We start from the raw sequence: 20,266 nt of genomic DNA on the forward strand, positions 1-20,266 counted from the left end.
TTTATCGTGCTTTGAAACAGCTTTGGACTACCAGAATAAGACCATAGAATCACAGATTTAGAGCAGAAAGGGACCTTAGATGTCATCTAGTTTAAAACTAGATATGAAGCATAAATCCACATATTTCTTTACCCCTAAATCTGAGTTTAAGATCTATGGAAACATGTTTTCTCAGTAAATGTATGAAGATACTCCTTCCGCTTAGTTTTTTTTTTTTTAAATTGACTCTTCGTCCACTTATAATCAACCATTGATTTGGTTAATATAAAGCTTTTGTTATCTTTGATAAGATGGTTTTAATGTTTTAAAAAGTGGGTTTTGTTATTCAAGTAAGTAAAATTTAAATTATTCTAACATATTAGGTTATGAACAGAATTCAGAGCATTTAATTTTAGATATAATGTATTCTGTATATATATACAGAAGCTAGATATAATATATTCTGTATATATATATATATATATATACACAGAAGCTTTTGTATCTGTTAAGAATCTCTAGCATAACTTTTAGAGATTTCAGGATACATGTAGACATAACTCAGATTTCTAATAATAATTCTCCACATTTATATTAATTTCAATTCAGCGTGCATTTATTAAGCCCATACTGGGTGTTGGACATTATGCTAGGCATTAGGAATGCAAATATGTGTGTGTTTATACATACACACATAAAAGTAAACAGGACATATACATGCATACACATATATACAAAGCCATACATCTACCCACACAGTAAGTGCTTGAGGCAGGGTGGAGAGCACCAATGACTGAAGGACTCTTGAAAGTCCTCTTGGAAGTGGTACTTGAGATGAACCTGTAAGGGAACTTTAAGAGGTGAAAGTGAGGAAGGATAGTGTTCATCCTGCAAGATCTCATCAGCCTTGGTACTCCATTTCATCACCACCCTCTGCCTTCTGATTGAAGTATGGAGCCATGAAGGCTAAAAATTCCATTTTTAGGAGCTTTACTCAGAACATCTTATTCCTTACCCAGCTATACTACTTTGGGACTTGTCTAATTTTTCTACCATGACTCCAGGTACCTTCCACTGTTTTTCAGCTTTCTTTTGTATGTTGTCTTCCCCAGTTGGATAGTCAACTCCTTTGGGGCAGGAACTGTCTTTTTGTTATTTCTATCTCCAGTACTTAGTACACTGCCTGGTACCTAGTACACACTTAAAAAATGTTTAATGATTGATTCTAGGCATGGTGGATAACCTGTACAAAGGCATGGAAGGATCATGCCTAAAATAGGTTAATTTAACTGGAATATAGAGTGCAGCTAGGTGGCTCAGTGAATAGAGTTGCCAGGCCTGGAGTTACAAAGACTCGTCTTTCTGAGTTCAAATCTAGCCTCAGATACTTACTAGCTGTATGACCCTGGGCAAGTCACTTAACCCTGTTTGCCTCACTTCCTCAGCTGTAAAATGAGCTGAAGAAGGAAATGTCAAACCATTCCAGCATCTTTGCCAAGTGGAGAGTCAGACATAACTGAAAATGACTGAACATAGAGTACCTATGGGGAGTAATGTGAATCAGTCTGTAAAGGTAGGTTGAAACTAAATTAAGTGCTTTAAATGCCATAGAAAGGAGTCTGTATTTTTATTCTAAAGGCAACAGGAAACCAATGAAGTTTAACTGAATATAATGGGTTCTTTTTGCATTTTGGTCCATAATAGATGCCTTTAATATTTCTCCTTTTTTTGTAAATACTAGTAAAGGTGTCATACACCGCTTATCTATCTATCTGTCTGTCTGTCTGTCTATCTTTTCCTTTCTGTTCCCATTCAGTAATCTCCAGAGGTCTATCATATTTAACTTTTCTAAATTATGATCTGTCACTTCTTTGTCATCCATCTTTTGTTAGATTTATCTGCATCTGAGAAGGGAAAATTGACATCCCTCACTAACATAGTTTTACTATCTATTTCTCTATGTAACTCATTTAACTGTTCTTTAAGTATTTAGAGGCTATAGTATATGAAACATAAATGTTTGATAATGATATTAATTAAAAAGCATCCATGGCACCTCTCAACAAAATGTAGTTTCCCTGTTCATCTATTTTAATTACGTCTACTTATCTGAGCTCATGATATTCCTGCCCTTTTTAGGCAGCTAAAGCATAATAGATTTTCTTTCAACATCATTTTGTTTCAAATGTGATTTTTTGTAATTGTGATTCTGCTTCTAATCCATTCTTCTGTTCTCTTCTGTTTTATGGATGAATTCATGCTATTCATATTCAGTTATGACTGTTAATTGTGTATTTCCCCTCTATCTTATTTTTTTATACTTGTCCTCTTTGATTCTCACTCTCTCTTCCTAAAGAAGAAGAAAGAGATAAGGAATGAAACTAACAAAAACTCCTTAGATTTAGTATAATCTGTTCTGTTCCCTGATCCCATTTCTCTTTTCTTTACCCAGAGCCCAATAACAGGCTCTTCTCTTTTCTTTTAAGCTCCTCTTTGAAATCTACCCTCTTTAGGGAGAGTTTGTTTTGCTTAAGATTACTCCTAATAATGATAGCTAGCATTTTATATAGCATTTTAAGGTTTGCGTGCTTTATGAACATTATATCATTTTATCCTCACAACAACACTGGTAAGTAGGTGCTATTATTATCCCATTCTACAGATAAGGACACTGAGGCAGAGATTAAGTGATTTGTCCAGGGTCACACAGCTAGCTAGTAAATGGTATCTGTGACTAGATATGAACTTAGGTCTTCCTGACTCCAGGTCCAGTGCTCTATTTACTATACTATCTAGTTGTCTTAATCTACCTTCCATCTTATTCCCTCCTTTACCTTCTTCCCTTTCCCACCTATTTCCCTCTTGAGTGAAATCTACTGGTAGATCCCAATTAGTATTAGTAATGAATGCCTGAAGCTGTTACATGTGATTGAATTCCCACTATTTGAATTTATAATTACCTAAAATATGATAATTGGTTCTAGCCTATTGGGAATATGCAATACAACTTCTTCAAGAGATTCATTATTCACATTAATCGAGACCTGACTGTATTTCTGTACCCAATTCTGTATGTGTGTTTCTGTGTTTGTAATTCTTTCCTTCTTTGACCAATCCCAATGACAGGGAGTTCACCACCACCCCTTCCTCTGTATTTATATAGATTTCTACTTGCACACACAAATTATATGAGATAATTTTCCCCATCCTTCTCTTTCTTCTCTCACTTCTAATAAATTCTCCCCACCCCCCTTCTTTTATTCTTTTAAGATAATAAAATCATGATAGCAACACTCCCAGATACTCTGTCTAATCAGATTTCCTCTATGATTCCTGATGATGATAAAGTCCTCAGGGGGTACATGTATCATCTCCCAATATTAGAATGTAAACAGTTTATCTTTGTTTAGTCCCTTACATTGTTCACTCATGCTTACTTTTTTTGTTTGTTTCTCTTGATTCTTGTGTTTATATTTCAAAATTTATACTTAGCTCTGGTCTTTTCATCAGGAATGCTTGGAAATCTATTTTGTGAAAGTCCATGCCCTCCCACTCATAGAATTATACTCAGTTTTGCTAAGTAAGTTATTCCTTCTTATAAGCCCATGTCCTTTCTCTTCTTGTATTCCAAGTTCACCACTCTTAATAGTGGTGGTAGTCATATTTGATCCTGACTATGGTTTCTCAGTGCTTGATTCTTTTCCTTCTGGCTGCTTACAGTATTTTTTTTATACCTAGAAGTTTTCAATTTAGGCTAAAATATTCCTGGGACTTTTAATTTTGGGGTTTCTTTCAGAAGGTTAGTGACTGGTGGATTCTTTCTGTTTATACTTTGCCTTCTGGTTCTAAGAGATCTAGATAGTTTTCTTTTATGATTTCTTGAAATGTGATGTCTAGGCTCTTTTTTTTTGTCATGGCTTTCAGAAAGTCCAATAATTCTTAAATTTTTCCCTCTATCTCTTTTCCAGGTCAATTGTTTTTTTCTAAGAGATACCTTTTTATTTTCTTCAATTTTTTTCAGTATTTTGACTTTGTTTTAACATTTGTTGTCTCATGGAGTCATAAGCATTTATTTGGTCATTTCTAATTTTCAAGGAGGTTTTTTTCTCCTTTGGGTAAGGTTTTGTACCTTTCTTCCTTAATGCTTTTTTGGTGAGGTGATCGGGGTTAAGTGACTTGCCCAAGGTCACACAACTAGTAAGTGTTAAGTGTCTGAGGCTGGATTTGAACTCAGATCCTCCTGAATCCAAGGCCAGAGCTCTATTTACTGCACTACCTAACTGTCCCTATATCTCTTCTTTCAAGCTATTAATTCTCTTTCCAAATCTTTCTTCCATAGCTCTCATTTCCTATTTTTCTCCAGCATTCTTAAGTCTTTTAAAAAAAACTCTTCATCTCTTTTAACAATTCTCTTTGAACTTAGTCTATGCAATGTTTTTCTTTGAGGCTTTGCTTGTAGATGTTTTACGTTAATTCTTTTCTTATTGTGTGTCTTGAGATTTCCTGCTACCACAATAACTCTTTATAGTAGGATCCTTTTTTATTTGTCTGTTTGCTCATTCTTCCAGTCCACTTCCTGACTTTGGACTTTATGTTATGGCTAGTCTCTGCAAACTTCTGGGGGAATCTCTGAACCAAGATTTTGAATATTATGCTATTTCAGGATCTCAGGAACAGCTCAGGCTGGGGATCTGCAAGCTTTCATTGCAGATCTGATAACAGGGAACAGTACTCCTGGTCTTAACTCTGCAAGTTTCTGAACTGGATTTAGGTTTACATAACATTCCTATTGGTTTGTCCATGACTGGAAGTTCCAATAGTCCGCTCCTGGATTTAGCTGCCATCTATTCAGCCAACTGGAAATTTCTGCTAATTCAGAGTGACAGAACTGCAGGCACCCCCTTTGTTCTGGGATTCCTTCCCTGTTTATTCTCCCTTCAGGCTTCACACTGGGCTGGAGAATGGAACTAAGACCCTACTCAGCTCCTGGGGTCAGAACCACACAGCCACCGTATGCTTCTAAATTTCTTCTTAGATCAGTACGAAGCCTAGGGCTCAATCCAGAAACACCACTTCTAGGCAGAGGTCCCTTCCTCTCAGTCCATTCTGGATCTGTGGTAGTGAACAAAAGAACTGCCACTTGGAACTTTTTCCCAAATCTTGCACAAAGTCCGGATATCCCTTTATAAGTCTGGGAGCCCATCTTGCCTTGTGTGCTGAAATGGCACATCCCTGGCCATATTCTATCACCAGTGTACACAAACCTCTCTGTCTCCCTATGCCAACTCATTCTGGAAAAATATGTAATTGTAATTTTTTTCTTGGATTTCTGATTAGGACTTAGTTTGATGTATTTTCGAGGAACTATCTGTAATTCTTCTTATTATTCTGCAGTATTAACTCTACTCATTTGTTTTCTAATGTATTAGCACATTTACTTCGAAATTGGAGAACATGTGCGTGTGTGTGTGTGTGTGTTATAACAGTAGCCTTAAGAAATCATCATTTATCAGTATTTCTCTTTCCCTTTTAATTAAATACATTCAATTAAACTGAACAAATACTTATTAAATCCCTATTATGTACAGAATACTATATTCAGTATTAAGTTTAGCTGTAGCATATTCCCTACTTTCATGGAGTAGGGAGATGTGACACATACATGTGCAATTTTTTGGAGGGTCCAGACCTGTGATTTCATTGGTTTAGGGCACTTCTGGTTTAAAAAAAAAGATCCCACTTTATAGACCAGCCCCACTTCTGTAATTTGTAGTCTTTAAAGAGTTGTCTAGGGCACTGTGAGGTTAAGTGATTTTCCCAGGGTCACACAACCAGTATGTTTCAGTGGCAGATCTTAAACTCAAGTCTTCCTTACTCTGAGATGGGCCCTCTGTTTAACAATGCCATACTGGCTCAGATTCTTATAATCTAGCCAATAGCTCACTAACATTCAGACTCCTTAAGAGTCTACCCAATATGATGGATGTTCTAATAGACCTTGTCTTTGGTTGGGGAGAAAAAAAACAATGCCATCCTCATGATTAGGGCATAGTAAAGGAATAAAGTGTTTTATGTGAGGTTCAAATAGGCTGGTTAAAAGATCCTTAATAACTAAATAAATATAAGTAGTCTTTCTGGAGGTGATGCCATTTTAATAATAATAGCATCTTTAAATGATAAGTAGGAATTTAGTAGACAGCGAAGGTGCAGGCATAGGAGACATCATAAACAAAGGAAAGAAAATGGAAAAATCTTTGTTGGGGGGAAGGGTGATGGTGCTATTTAAGAGAAATGATAAATGGTCTATTATGAATAGGCCATATAGATTACATGGAAAGAAATAACATGAGAGAAGGTTGGAAAGATACCATTATGAAGGACTTTGAATCCTAGCCTAAGCATTTTACATTTTACTCTTAGATAAAAGATTTATGTAACAAGATCTGTGCATGAAGGAATTAAGTCTGATAGCTTCTAAGTGATGATTTGGAAAGGTGAAAGAGAAAGTGAAGGTAACCATACATGTGTAAGAAACAGTAGCTATGTAGGTGTTAATGGGGGCCTATATTAGCACGGTGGAAGTAAGAATCGGAAGAAGGAGACGAATGTAAGAATTATTGTCAGAAGGAGGACTTAATAATTACTAAATATTAGTTACTTAGTAATTGCTAAGAAGGACTTAGTAATTAATTAGACATGAGAGGTGAAAGAGGGAAAAGTCAAAGAGAACACCAAAGTTTAAAACATGGGAGACTGAGTGAAGTGAAGAAAAGAGGTTTAGAAGGAAAAGTAATGAATTAGGTTTTGAACATGTTGAATATGAGGTACTTGTAGGATATTCAGGTAGAATTATCCTGTAATCAATCAATCATTCAGCATTTTTGAAAGCATGCCATGTGCCAGATACTGTGTTAAGTGCAAAAGATACAAAAAGAGGCAAAAGACAGTCCCTGCCTTTAAGGAGCTTACAGTTTAATGCAGGAAGACAACATACAAACACGTACTTCCAACACAAGCTACATACAGGATAAATAGGGAAATAATTAACAGAAGAAAGGCACCAGAATTAAGAGGGTTGGGGAAGATTTCCAGTAAAAGGTGGGATTTTAGTTGGGACCCAAAGGAAGCCAGGGAGATCTGTAGGCTGAGCAAGAGAGAAAGAACATTCCAGGCATGGGAGACATTCAGAGAAAATGCTCAGAGGCAAGAGATAGAATGTCTTGAATGTGGAATAGCCAGGACATCAGTGCACTGGATCCAATGGTACATGTAGAGCAAGCAGTAAAGTGGAAGAAGGCTAGAAAGGTAAGAAGAGGCAGGGTTATAAAGGGCTTTGAATGCCAAACCATATTTTGTATCTGCAGCTGAAGGCAATAGGAAGGAGGAGGACCTGCATTTTAGGAAAATCACTTTGGTGGCTGAACGGAAGATGGATTAGAATGGGGAGAGACTTGAGGCAGGCAAATCCACTGGCAGGCTATTGGAATAGTGCAGGCATGAGGTGAAGAGGGCCTGTATTAGAAGGGTGGCAGTATCACAGGAGAGAAGGGGATGTGAGAGAGATTGAGGTGTTCAGGTTGCACACCAGAGTTACCCTCTGTAGTAATAGGGAGGGGTAGTTGGGGGGTAAGTCTAGGCAGGGTTTACCGGGAAGTAATGAGTTCAATTTTGAACATGTTGAGTTTTAAGATGTCTACTGTACATCCAGTTTGAAATGTCTGAAAGGCAGCTGGAAATGTGAGATTAGAGGTCAGAAGACATGTTGGGGCAAGATAGGTAGATGTGAGAATCATCAGCAGAGAGATGGTAATTAAATACAGTTAAACTCAAGTGTAGACAGAGCTGTGGACTTTAAACTCAGAACTAGATATATAAAGGGCTTCATCTGCCTAAAGGTTATAGCTGAAGCCATTGGTAATTTTTTCCTTTAAAAAAAAGTTTTGTTGATATATTTTGTTTTTACATTATATGTATTTTACATTATAATTAACAAGTTACTTCAACTCATGAGAAGTCTCTTGTAACAAAGTAAAAAAGTTAAGCAAAACTAACAACATAGTGACCTTATTTGAAAGTGCATGCTACATTCCACATTTATAGCACTTCTAACTTCTCTATTTAAAAATTTTCTAAAAAATTAACAAATCTATTTTCTCTCCCTCCCACTCCACTCCCCCAGTTGACTAAAAACGAAAAAAGAAACAAATTTCTTGTAACAAATACATTTGCAAGTCAATTAAGCGAAATCCCTCATTGTTTGTGTGCAGAATATGTCTCATTCTGCACCATTAAACTGTCGCCTCTATCAGGAGGTGTATAGTCTGGTTCATACTTTAAAATCATGAATAGTCATTGTATTGATCACAGTTCTTATAGCTTTCAAAGCTGTCTTTAAAACGTTGTTATTGTATTATTTGTGTGTGTATATGAAATCTGTATTTACTTGGGTGTACAAATATGCTGTGTATTATTTGTGTATACTTGTTATTGTGTAACTTGTTCTCCTGGTTCTGCACATTTTATTCTTTATAAGATTATTAAAAATGTTTAAATTGTTCATTTTTATAATATTGATATTATAGTATAAATTATTCTTACTTTAATTTGTATCAGTTCATGTTTTTCTATATCTCTTTGAAATCATCTATTTATTATTTCTTGCATCATTCTTATTTCTTACAAATCATTCTTGTTTCTTACAACACCATATTATTCATCACATTCATATACCATAACTTATTCAATTTATTCATTAGTAATAATGATAGCAAAATAAATACATGCAACCTTAAAGTGAAATGAGTTACTACCGCTGATGGGAGTAGGTGCTTATTATGCATATGTAATGTATTATGTCCCAGAGACTCCTTTCAATATTTATATTTATTTTCTGTTTTATTTCTATAGCAAACCTAAGGAACCAATTTTCAGTGCAGGTAGGTCTGGTTTTATTTTACTTTATGTACCCTTGCTTCTTCAAATCTAGAGATATTAATAACAACAAAAGATTTCACAGGTATAGAACTTGAGCATTTCACCCTTTTGTCGCTGAATTCACTGATAAGAAAGTCTATAACATTTGTACGATGGAGATTATGTAAGACAAGTATACTATGTCAGCTTAGCACCCAATTATCAAGTAATTCAGATAATAATTGGTACTCTTTTTTTGGTCATTAACAGCGAGACCAAGATTTTAAAGGTTCTAGAGACTCTTAACCCTGTAATTGGTCCCTTTCCAAACTGGATGTAAGGTACTTTAATTTGGCAATATGGGGGAAGATTGAATTGCCACTGCCCATGCTATAACAGGATTTTCTATGTTGAAAGATAAAGGGCTTCTGTTTCCTTTGTTACTAACTAGGCTTCTTTCATAAACATTTGCATTTCTTTAAAAGGGGAAGCTTCTGATGCATCAAATTATAACCCTGTCTAAAAGTAACTTTTTTTTGCCTTTTGATTTCCTATACTGCACACTAATAGTTAATATATACATGTATACATCTATTATTTTCTTTTAACACATTTCATAATAAGGGAAATGCTACTTTAGTGTATTAACCTTATTTTAAATTGCATTGAAAATGCAAACACTCTTCTTAAGTATCCAAGTTGAAGAAACTAATTTAGTTTTACTTTTTCTTAAAATAAATTTATAATTAAAATATGATTTTTTGAAAAAAAATTTGTCAGTATACATTTTATCATCCTCCATTGACATCCTTCTCTAATGCCTCATCACAGTGTGGAGGTGACCCTGGTTTCTCATAGGTAATTCCAGGGCAGTGCAAGTTCTGCCAAGGTTCTACCAAGCTTGAAAGTCTTTTGTGTATGGCCCGGCAATGGACTGTGTCCATGGTCTGAGGATCAGATTAACCAAAAGTTCAGAGAGGCTTACCATCAGACCACTGACCATCAACTGATTATTTTTTCCTTTGGCCATAGTCATTTATTAAATTGTCTCCTAAAGGAGGGGCTGTGATCTGTATTGGGTCATTTGAGTACCCAAGTTGATGAAATCATGGATCATTGAAATATATCATGGGTACCTCAAAGAGCTTGGTATTGAATGCACTTGTAACTATCCCTTGAATGGTCAATATTTAATCAATTGACAGGGTAGCCTCTAACTGAAAACAGGTGAACAAGTGATAGAGCAGGGATCAGGGCAGTCTTGTTGTACTTGAACATCTCTTTATCAAGCACTTCTGTCTCTGTCTCTGAAATCACAAAGGGAAACGCCGTGTGACACACTGCAAAGGTAGGCTTCATCTCTGAAACCTCATAGCTCTCTGAGCAAAACTATTACCCAGGCTACAGCAACTTCCTTTTCATACAGGCAAACACAAAGTCTTCCTGTATGAATTTTTTTTTTTTTGGCAATACAATCCACTTCAATTTACTTTGTTAAAAGCATTCATAAGTGTCTCCTTGGATATGTTCCAATTAAAGGCTGTAATTTGGATCTTGGTTTATCTTGGCAGATACTAGGAACTTATCTTTTAAAAAAATCTTAAGAGAGCTATATGGCAATCCCTGGATGCCCCATTGTGTTTGAAATTATATCCTGCACTTCTGCTGAAATACCCCTACTAAAAAGCCTGTAGATTTGGTGGTTGCTTGCTGTTGTTCTAATGTATGTCTGAAAAAGCATTGCTTTTCCCTTGCTCCTTTTTTTTAGTAGGGGTAAATTCTCTGAATTTTTAATATACAAAACCATCTATGAATAAATTCAATACTTTAAGTAGTAATATAGAATTTTTCTGTAAGTAAACTTAAAACATTATTAATTACTATATTTTTTATATTTTATAAATATTGATTCTATGTATACATAATTTTTCATGTTGTGGGAATGACCTAATTTTTCCTCTCTTCCCAAACTTCATTTTATTAGGATATTTTTAAACTATATTGATATAGACCTCATTCATTCATTAATTTCATCCAGCAAACATTTATTCCTTAATGAAGAATTAATTAGATTGGCCTTCATTCCTGATTCCATTGGCCTAGAGTCTCCAATTATTTTTACTTCTGTCACTCTAGAATTTGGTGCTTCCAGACCCCATTAGAATATTAGCCATTGGTTTATTGAATCTAGTTTTTGTTGTGTTTTTTTCCAATTTGCCTAAGCCAAAATTTCAGTTGACCAAAGCAGTTCTTTTTCATAACCATCTTGATAATTTTTCACTTTTTATCACTAATATATAGTAACTTCGCAAGTTTGTCTCTAATATTAAGTCTAAATGTCAGTATTATTGATATAAGAATAATCACTGGCACAATAACCCTCAGTGTGCCAGATTTTCAGCATATGATGCCTCAGAATATTTAGATTCATGGATACAATTTATATGATTTATATAATTTCATGCTGAATTTAATGAGTAACTTGAGTGACAAATATTTGATTCCAAAGGGCAGTTTCAAAACAACTTTTTCTGTTTTTCTTAAATATAATCTATAATAATCACCCACCAAATTAGTGTCAGTAAATAAGTATTGATTGAGTGTCTACTCTGTGAGTAGCACTGTATTCTGAGGAAACCATAAGACTGTGTTTGCCCTCATTAGATTAGAATTTAGTTCAGGAGTTATGACTAATACACAATAATGACGAAAACAATATTGACAGTAATAATACTAACACACTTACATCATGCTTTGTGGTTTGTATAGTACACATATTATTCCCCTCATTTTATAGGTGAGGAAACCAAAGTTTAAAGAGTTTAAGAAAGTTAACCAAGGTCATGTAGCTGAGCAAATGTTGGAGCCAGGATATATATGCAGGTCTTTGGACTCCAACATCAGTGTTCTTAATAGACACCATATTGTCTTTCACTTATCAAAGAATGTAAGGCAATTCAATTATAATTGTGGTAAGTTGAAAGAGATTTTTAAGTATTGGAGTTTATATTAAAAAGAAAAAAAAGAAAATTAGTGAGCACTAGAGATTCAAGCCTAGGGAAGCAGCTAGATTAGATGACCTCTAAGGTCTCTTATAAATTCTGAAATTCCATGATAAACAGAAAAAGCTTCCAGAGGAAACAGCACTTAAGCATAGCTTTAAAGGATTTTTGATAAACAAGGAAATCCAAAGGATGAGCAAGTGCACAAAGGCAGGATTGAGCAGAATACATTTGCTGGATTATGCAAATACCAACCTCATCAAAATAAAGCATCTCTGAGGAAATAATGGCAAATAAAGCCTCCTAGAGTAAAAGTTAGGCAAGAGAATTTAGACTTGATACAGTGGAAAATAACCAGAGAGAGTTTTTGGATAGATGAATGACCCAATAAAATGAGAGTTAAGGAATGTTATCAGCGTGGCATTAGTATGGAGGATGAAGGTGAGAAACAATAGAGTCATTCAGAAGCTGTTGCAGTAATTCAGGTATGAAATGATGAGGGCCTTGGCTGGAAAGATGGAAGTTAAGAGTAGAAAGGAAGGGATGAGTGTGAGAAATATGACAATACTAGAATCAGATGTACTGAGTGACTGACAGGAGATATATGAGGATGAAGAACATAGAAGAACATTCAAAAACCAAACTAAATATGTAGTACAAAGTTTTTATCAAAAAGACTTGAAGCACATGTACAGAGTAAATTAAGATTAGGCTGTACATTTGTTTAAAGTTTAAACTAGGGGCAGCTAGGTGGCACAGTGGATAGAGCACTGGCCCTGAAGTTAGAAGGACCTGACTTCAGATCTGGCCTCAGACCAAACACTTGATATTTACTAGCTATGTGACCACGGGCAAGTCACTTAACGCCAATTGCCTAAAAAAAAAAAAAAAAGAAGAAGAAGAAAAAAAAGTTTAAACTCAAAAATCCTCAAACCGACAAATGAATGTAATTTATGCTTTATCTTAGTCTATTTTGATAAGAATCTTACCCTTCTTTTTCCATTGTGAGCATGATTATTCTATATATAACTCTTCAGATATATTGACACAAATAGTGTTTAAATTGAATAAAAGCTAGGTGACTTCTTTGATATAATTATAGAACCATAGAAATCAACAGAAGCCTAAAAATCTGAGGCCGAACAAACTTCTCCAGGAACAAACAAGACAGTTAACCTGGGCCTTATCAGTTCTCCAGAGTTCTAACCGGAGTTACATATCACTTCTCAAGCTACCAAGCTTTTTAAAGCTATTAAGTCACCATTTTCATTTGTTATTCATTTTTTTGTTGTTCTCTGGTACAGTATTTCTATACAAAATCTGTTTTCTTTTAGGAATATTTATGCCTGTTATAGAAAATTGAATTTCTTGAGTATCTTTTTCTTTAACATTTGTCTACTTAACAGGTTTAACCTCTGTCTGTGGTTCTTCTGGCCCTATCTTAACCTTCACTTGAGCACTTCTTTTTTCTTTATGCATGTTTACTAGCATGGTATCTCTGCTGATGGTTGTGTTCTTATATGATGTTAAAGGTGTATCAGAATTTATCTTTGCATTGAAATATAACAAATCAACTTAAGTATTAAAAAGTTTGTGCATCAGCATATAAAATATTGCATTACAGTCAGTTTTAAAGATTAACTGGATTTCTTGAGTTAGTTGTAATTTTTGCTTTGATGGCATTTTTCTCTGTACTAGTGACAGAGAAAATTGAAGTACTACAATGTCTCTTTGGAAATATCATTTGAGTCTAATGTATTTTTAACATTTATAATATTCTGTTAGAAAATGCTAAATTATATGATTTATTTATGTGATAAAATGTCAAAACAAAAAAAAAACTTGAAGCAAACTTTTATTTCATAGTATTTCACTACTTAAACGTTTTTCTTATGGAATCATTCAGAGAGTGTCCAATACATTTAAAGTTTTCATCTTTCATCTTAAATGTATAGATGTGTGATAGAGAATATGAAGTTTGTTTTTCAGTTTTATTTGTGACCTGGATATTACACTGACATATTTGTACTTTTTATAGAGGAGGGATATGTAAAAATGTTTCTTCGTGGACGCCCTGTTACCATGTACATGCCCAAAGATCAAGTGGAATCTTATAATTTGGAAGCAAAAGTAGAACTACCAACCAAGAGACTTAAACTGGAATGGGTGTATCCTTTATTTGTCTGTTGTCATGTTGGAAGTTATTAGTTGGTTGATGTTCATTTTAAGTTTTATTTGGATTCTTTAAAAGGTTTATAAAATTAAAAGCTCAATTCCATTGAAAAAGTGAAACCACAATTATGTATTTTATCACATTCAATTCAAGTTAATAAAATAGACACTTAACACAGTGTTTTGAAAAAACACTCAGTAGAGATCGTGTGATATAGTGTGTAGAACCCTGAGTCTGGAATCAGAACTTAGTTTGAGTCTTGGCTATGTGCCATTACCATTTTTGTGACCTCTGGAGTTCTTTTTCCTCATCTGTGAGATACGTTTGGACTAGATCATCTCTAAGATTCCTTTCAGCTTCACCATTCTATGAAAAGGTATTGATAACTGTTTTGTTCACTAAGATGCAATATTGTTGTGTTTTCTACTGTATGGTACATTGTAATGAATAAAGATTTGCCTTTTCTATAAAAGTAATATTAAAATGACATTTGTTAGAGTCAAAATGATATATAGTGGATAAGGCACAGGATTCAGAATCAGAAGATCAGAGTTTAAGTACTAATTCTAGCATTTGCTGGCTACATGGCCATGGGCAGTATACTCAAACACGCTTGAACCTTAGGTTCTTTATTTGTAAAATGGAGAAAATAATATTTTCATTACTTACCTCACAGAGTCATTGTGTAGAAGCTTTGAAAAGCTTAAGGCACTACATAAACATATTGTTTTTTGCTTGTAGTCATCATGATTATATTCTTAGGAATAATTTTTGTGTGTATTAAATAGCCTGTCAGTATTGTTTGTTCAGATTCACTTCAATCATATCCAACTCTTCATGACCCCACTTGGGGTTTTCTTGGCAAAGATATTAGAATGATTTGCCATTTTCCTCTCCAGTTCATTTTACAGATGGGAAACTGAGGCAAACAGGGTTAAGTGACTTGCCCAGAATCCCACAGCTAGTAAGTGTCTGAGGCCGGATTTAAACTCATAAATGAGTCTTCCTAATTCCAAGCCCAGTGGTCTATCCACTGTGCCCCCCAGCTTCTCCATCAGTCTTACCTTAATTTCAACTTTCCAATAAAGAAAAATCAGTTAAAGACTTAAAAATACAGGGAAAATCTTAGTGAATATAACCATAAATTGGTGGAACATAGGCCCGTATGTAAAAGAAAGACCCTTCTTTTTTAAAACAAGTATACCCTAGTAAGTAATCTTAATCAACCATTTATGTCCTTTGAAGAAGGAAATTTAAGTCATTTGAGAGATCCAGATGTTCACAAAAAGAATATTTTTGCCCACGAATGAAAAATCCAGGAAGGGTAGGAAGAACATATTTTACAGTAATGCCCTGGGGGAGCTAGGTGGCACAGTGGATAGAACACCGGCCCTGGAGTCAGGAGGACCTGAGTTCAAATCCGGCCTCAGGCACATGATACTTACTCGCTGTGTGACCCTAGGCAAGTCACTTAACCCTGATTGCATCACCCCCCAAAAAAAAGAAAAGAAAAGAAAAGAAAATAGCAATGCCCCAAATGGAGTAGACAGTGTTTCTTTGAAGTACTATTAAATGTCCAAAGTTTATAGGAGTAAAACCCAAAGTAACAAATAAGGTGCAACTTGTATTGGCGAGGCCTAACTCAGTTCAGGGTTAGCATACAATGATACATTAGCAAGGCATAAAATAATTTTCCTAATAACAAAGAATTTAAAAAGATAATTCTTAAAGTTTAAAAAAGAGAGTACTTAAAATGTCTACTCCCCGACATCCCCAAATTCTCCATAAGAACAGACCTCACTAAGTCAAAAAGGCATTTCTTGTTTGTTGTTCCTAAGTCATTCAGTCATGTCAATTTTTCATGACTCTGTGACCACAGCATGCCAGGCCCTTGTATCCTCCACTGTCTCTTGAAATCTATTCAAGTTTATGTTCATTGTTTCCATGAACTATCTAGCCATCTCATCCTCTACTGTCCCATTTTCCTTTTGCCTTCAATCTTTCCCCAACATTAGGATCTTTTCCAATGAATTCTATCTTCTCATTATGTGGCCAAAATATTTAAGCTTCAGCTTCAATATTTGACCTTTCAGTGACTAGCCTGAATTAATTTCTTTAAGTACTGACAGATTTGATCTCCTTGCTGTCCAAGGGACTCTCAAAAGTCTTCTCCAGCACCACAGTTTGAATTGTGGCTTTTCTTAAGAGCAATGGAAATTCCACTAACACCTCTAATACCATCTTCCTATAGTGTATGTAGGGCTTTTATAGGCTTCATGTAGCACCAAAACCAAACCAGTGATGATCCCAAGAACAGCCTTCTTAAAGGGAAAGGAACCTCACCTACATAAAATAAGTGCTACATTTATCACAATTTGCAAGGGGATATCATTGGGAAAAGTGGAGATGCCCAAGATAAGAGTTGTTGGAGGGGTGATAAGGAAGGGTGTGGATGATAATTCACATTTTTATAAAATCTCAGAATTGAGTAGGACTTCAGAGATCATTTAATTCAGCCCTTGCCAATATGGAAACAACTTCCACAACATTTCTAAGAGTTGAACATTAAGCTCTCACTTAAAGACCTCTTGTGAAAGGATATGCAATACCTTACAAAGTAAGCTATTCTACTTTTTTTTTTAAAAGATACTCTTAAACACTAAAACAATGAACATTTCCAAATATATAGCAAAACACTAAAAGAATTACGTATGGAATTGTAAGGTTCTGCTTGCTTTTTAAGAAGCATATTCTACGTTAAACTTTACTTTTATAGCTATCCTGCTTGTTTGTGCTTCCTTTTGAACTTTTATGTTATCTTCTGTGCATTTTAAAATGTTTAAAATGTTTGAATAGGCTTTTTTGTTTTGCAGCAGTACTGTTAACCTTCTCTACCCCTCACAATTCCTCTCCTCATTTGAAAACAGGGAAAAAACACCCTCATAACAAATTAACATTGACAAGAAAAACAAAATCCACAGTGACTGTCCAAAAATGTTTGTCTCTTTTGGCACCTTGCATCCATTGCCTCTTGGTTAGGAGGTGGTTAACATGCTTCATTTCATCCTAGGGTCCACTGGCAATGTGGTTCATCATTGCTTTAAATAGATCACTCAGATCTTTTGAAGTTGTTTATCTTTACAGTGTTGTTATTGTATAATTTGTTCTTCTCGTTCTGCTTACTTTACTGTGCATCAGTATATTCTTCACAGAATTTTCTAAAAGTGTCTCATTCATAATTTAGTACAGTGCAATAATAATCCGTTACATTCATATGCCATATTTTGTTCATCCATTCCCTTAGTTTCCACTTCTTTTCTTCTTTGTCTGCTTTTAATCTTCCCCTCAGGATCAGAAAGTTTGTTTTGCTTGTTACTATACCTATCCCCTGCCCCCAGTACTGTCCTCTTAATCTCTCTCTCCTTATCCCCATCTGTTTCCCTGTGTAGCTTGATGCATTTCTAAATCAAACTCTATGTCTCTGTGTTCAATCCTCTTTTATTTGTCTCAGATAGGAATGAGGGTCATCTGATACCCACTTCCTCTTACTCCTTCCTCCATATTTTGTATAATTTTCTTCTTATCTATCCCAATTATGAAAAATAGCGAGTACTAACTCCCTTATTCCTCCTTTGTTCACTAGTGTATTCCTTTTTACCCTTCTTTATCTTTCCCCTCTTAATGCCTACAGAATGGAACCAAACCACTCCTAGATCCTCTCTTTTTCTTAGTTAACTATCTAACTATCCTTTAAAACATTAAAGTTCCGAGGGGGCCCTTGTTTCTTCTCCCCCATTAAAATGTTAACAGCATCATTCAATTGCTTAAATAAATTTACCTATTTCTCTTGACTCTTGTATTTGTATTTCAAAGTTCCTACTCAGCTTTAGTCTTCCCATCAGGAATACTTAAAAGTCCTCTATTCCATTAAAGGCTTATTTCTTCCCCCTTAGGATTATACTCAGCTTTTCAGAGTAAGTTATTCTTGGTTGTAATTCTTGGTTGTAAGAACGTACCTTTTGCCTTTTGTAATACTGGGTTCCAATTACACACTTTTCATTTAGAGTAGAAACTGACAGTTCTTGTGTGATCTTGACTGGTTCCTTGGTAACTTGCGCTGCTTCTCTTTGGATGCTTGTAAGAATTTTTTCTTTGATGTGGAAATTCTTCATTTTAGCTTTGGCATTTCTGGAAGGTTTCTTTTGTGGTTTCATCCAGAAAGTTATTGGTGGATTCTTTTTGTCTTTACTTAACCTCCTCATTCTAGTAGATATGGGCAGTTGTAATTTATGATTTCTTGAAATATATTATCCATACTTTTTTTATTATGGTTTTTGGGGAGTGCAATGATTTTGAAATTACTTCTTTGGGACCTTTTTACCGGGTCAGTTGATTTTGATGTCAGCTTATATTTGCTTCTATTTTTTCAATCTTTTGTCTTTGTTCTGTTATTCTTTGCTGTCTCATAAATTTTGATTAGTCTATTCTAGTTTTCAGGGAGTCTATTATTTGAGTAAAGTTTACTGCTTTTTCCTCCAAGCTATTTATTCTTCTAATTCTTTCCTCTAGAGCCCTTATTTAAATTTTTATTCATCATTTTGTTTCTTCCAGGTATTTATATAGTCCCTGTGGAAAACCTTATTTTTTCCTTTTAATCTCTTCTTCCAATAAGAATAGTTCCAATGATTACAAAATTATTCTTTCCTAGGTTAGATTTTTGGTTTTATCTGGATTTTGTTATAGTGGGCAGTGATTTTGGTTTTTCTCACTTCTCCAGCCTTGGTTTCTGAAGTGGGGCTTTCTTCTAGGGCAGGCTTTCCTCCCACCTCACATTCCACTTTTGGGTGGGATATTTAGCCCTGCTTTTTTTCGGAATTGGTCATCTATGTACCTATACTGACTTCTTTTTTTTCAGATTAGCCCTTCCTGGATTTTTGAGTTCAATATACTGAATCTTCAGGGTCTCCTATGGCGTCTCCTATGGCATGAGGTAATCTCCTTTTATGAACCTGTTTACCCCAGAGTGCAGCCTTCCCCATTCTGTATACAGCTGCACCCAAAATGATCTTTGCAACTTGGGCTTTTCTCAGCAGAGCCCTTCATTCTTAATGCCTCAAGACAAAACGCCTTGCTAACTACTAAATCTCTGTTCCATCTCTGGTCACACTGAGAGACTTCCAGGTAATATGAAGAAAGACTTGTTTGCTTGAACTAGTATTGACATGGCTAGTAGTCCAAAAAGGTCTGGCTGACTTTTTATGCAGTTCTGGAGTACAAGAAGTCATATACTAAAGCTTTTCATTGGATTTATTGACCACTATTTGGTCTGGTGTGTTTTGATTTGTTGTTTTTTTTGTTTTGTTTTTTGCTGGAGTAGTTATATGGGAGTTCCACTGCCTTTCTCCATTCAGGCAACCCTCTTGTCTGGGCACTCTTCCACTTTTAGACCTAATTATTTTTCTTATATTAAGCTGAAATCTAGCTCTCTGTTTCTTCCATTAACTGGTACTAGTTTAGGGGCATACAAAATAAGCCTAATTTATTTTAACGAGACAGGCCTTAACTATGTAAAGGTAGTGATCATGCCCCCTCTTAAGGTTTCTCTTCTCCAAACTAAATGTCCCTGGTTTCCTCAACCTACTCTCATTTGCAGTGGTTCCCTCTTACCATCCTTTGGATCCCTTAACTTCCTAAAATGTGGTATCCATAGTTCATTCAGCCCTGTCCCTTGACAGGTTCCTTTAGTTTCCAGTTCTTTGCCACTACAGAATGAGTTGCTGTAAATATTTTTATACAGATAGGTCCTTCCTCTCTCTTTGATTTCTTTGGGGGTGTAGGCCCACTGGGAGTATTGACAGATCAGTGAGTATAGATGGTTCAATAACTATGTGTAGAACAGGCAATGAGTTTTAGAAATCAGTAAGTGAAGTTATTTCATTCTCTTTTCAGTCATTAGAATTTCATTTGGTTGATCCTATTGGGAGAAAATAATAGAAACACTTTTTATTCTACTTTCAATGAACATTTAAGGAAAATTTAATATGATAAGTTTTTTGGAACCTCAGAAAGCAATTTTAACTAGATTTTTGTGGAGACTTAGAAAAAGAAATTTAAAATTTTGTTTTTATTATTAAAGATATGGTTATATCAATAGAAGAAATAAACTAGAATGTAATAAGCAAGGGGATATAAGGGTATA

General features: G+C 35.0%; 1 protein-coding gene across 4 annotated transcripts in view; it reads left to right on the forward strand.

Annotated features, from left to right (window-relative positions):
• Nucleotides 1-20,266, forward strand: part of EML1 (EMAP like 1) — a 304,970-nt gene that overhangs the window by 195,586 nt on the left and 89,118 nt on the right. For 3 of the 4 annotated variants that reach the window (XM_027849214.1, XM_027849216.1, XM_027849213.1), the window contains 2 exons: nt 8,887-8,915; nt 13,933-14,062. In XM_027849214.1, coding sequence (XP_027705015.1) covers nt 8,887-8,915; nt 13,933-14,062 — 159 coding nt within the window. Of the gene's footprint in view, nt 1-8,886; nt 8,916-13,932; nt 14,063-14,307; nt 14,444-20,266 lie in introns of those variants that run through there. The other variant, XM_027849215.1, reaches the window with a different exon arrangement.

Source organism: Vombatus ursinus, unplaced genomic scaffold (assembly GCF_900497805.2).
Source record: "Vombatus ursinus unplaced genomic scaffold, bare-nosed wombat genome assembly UNPS02007284.1, whole genome shotgun sequence".
NCBI lineage: Eukaryota > Metazoa > Chordata > Mammalia > Diprotodontia > Vombatidae > Vombatus > Vombatus ursinus.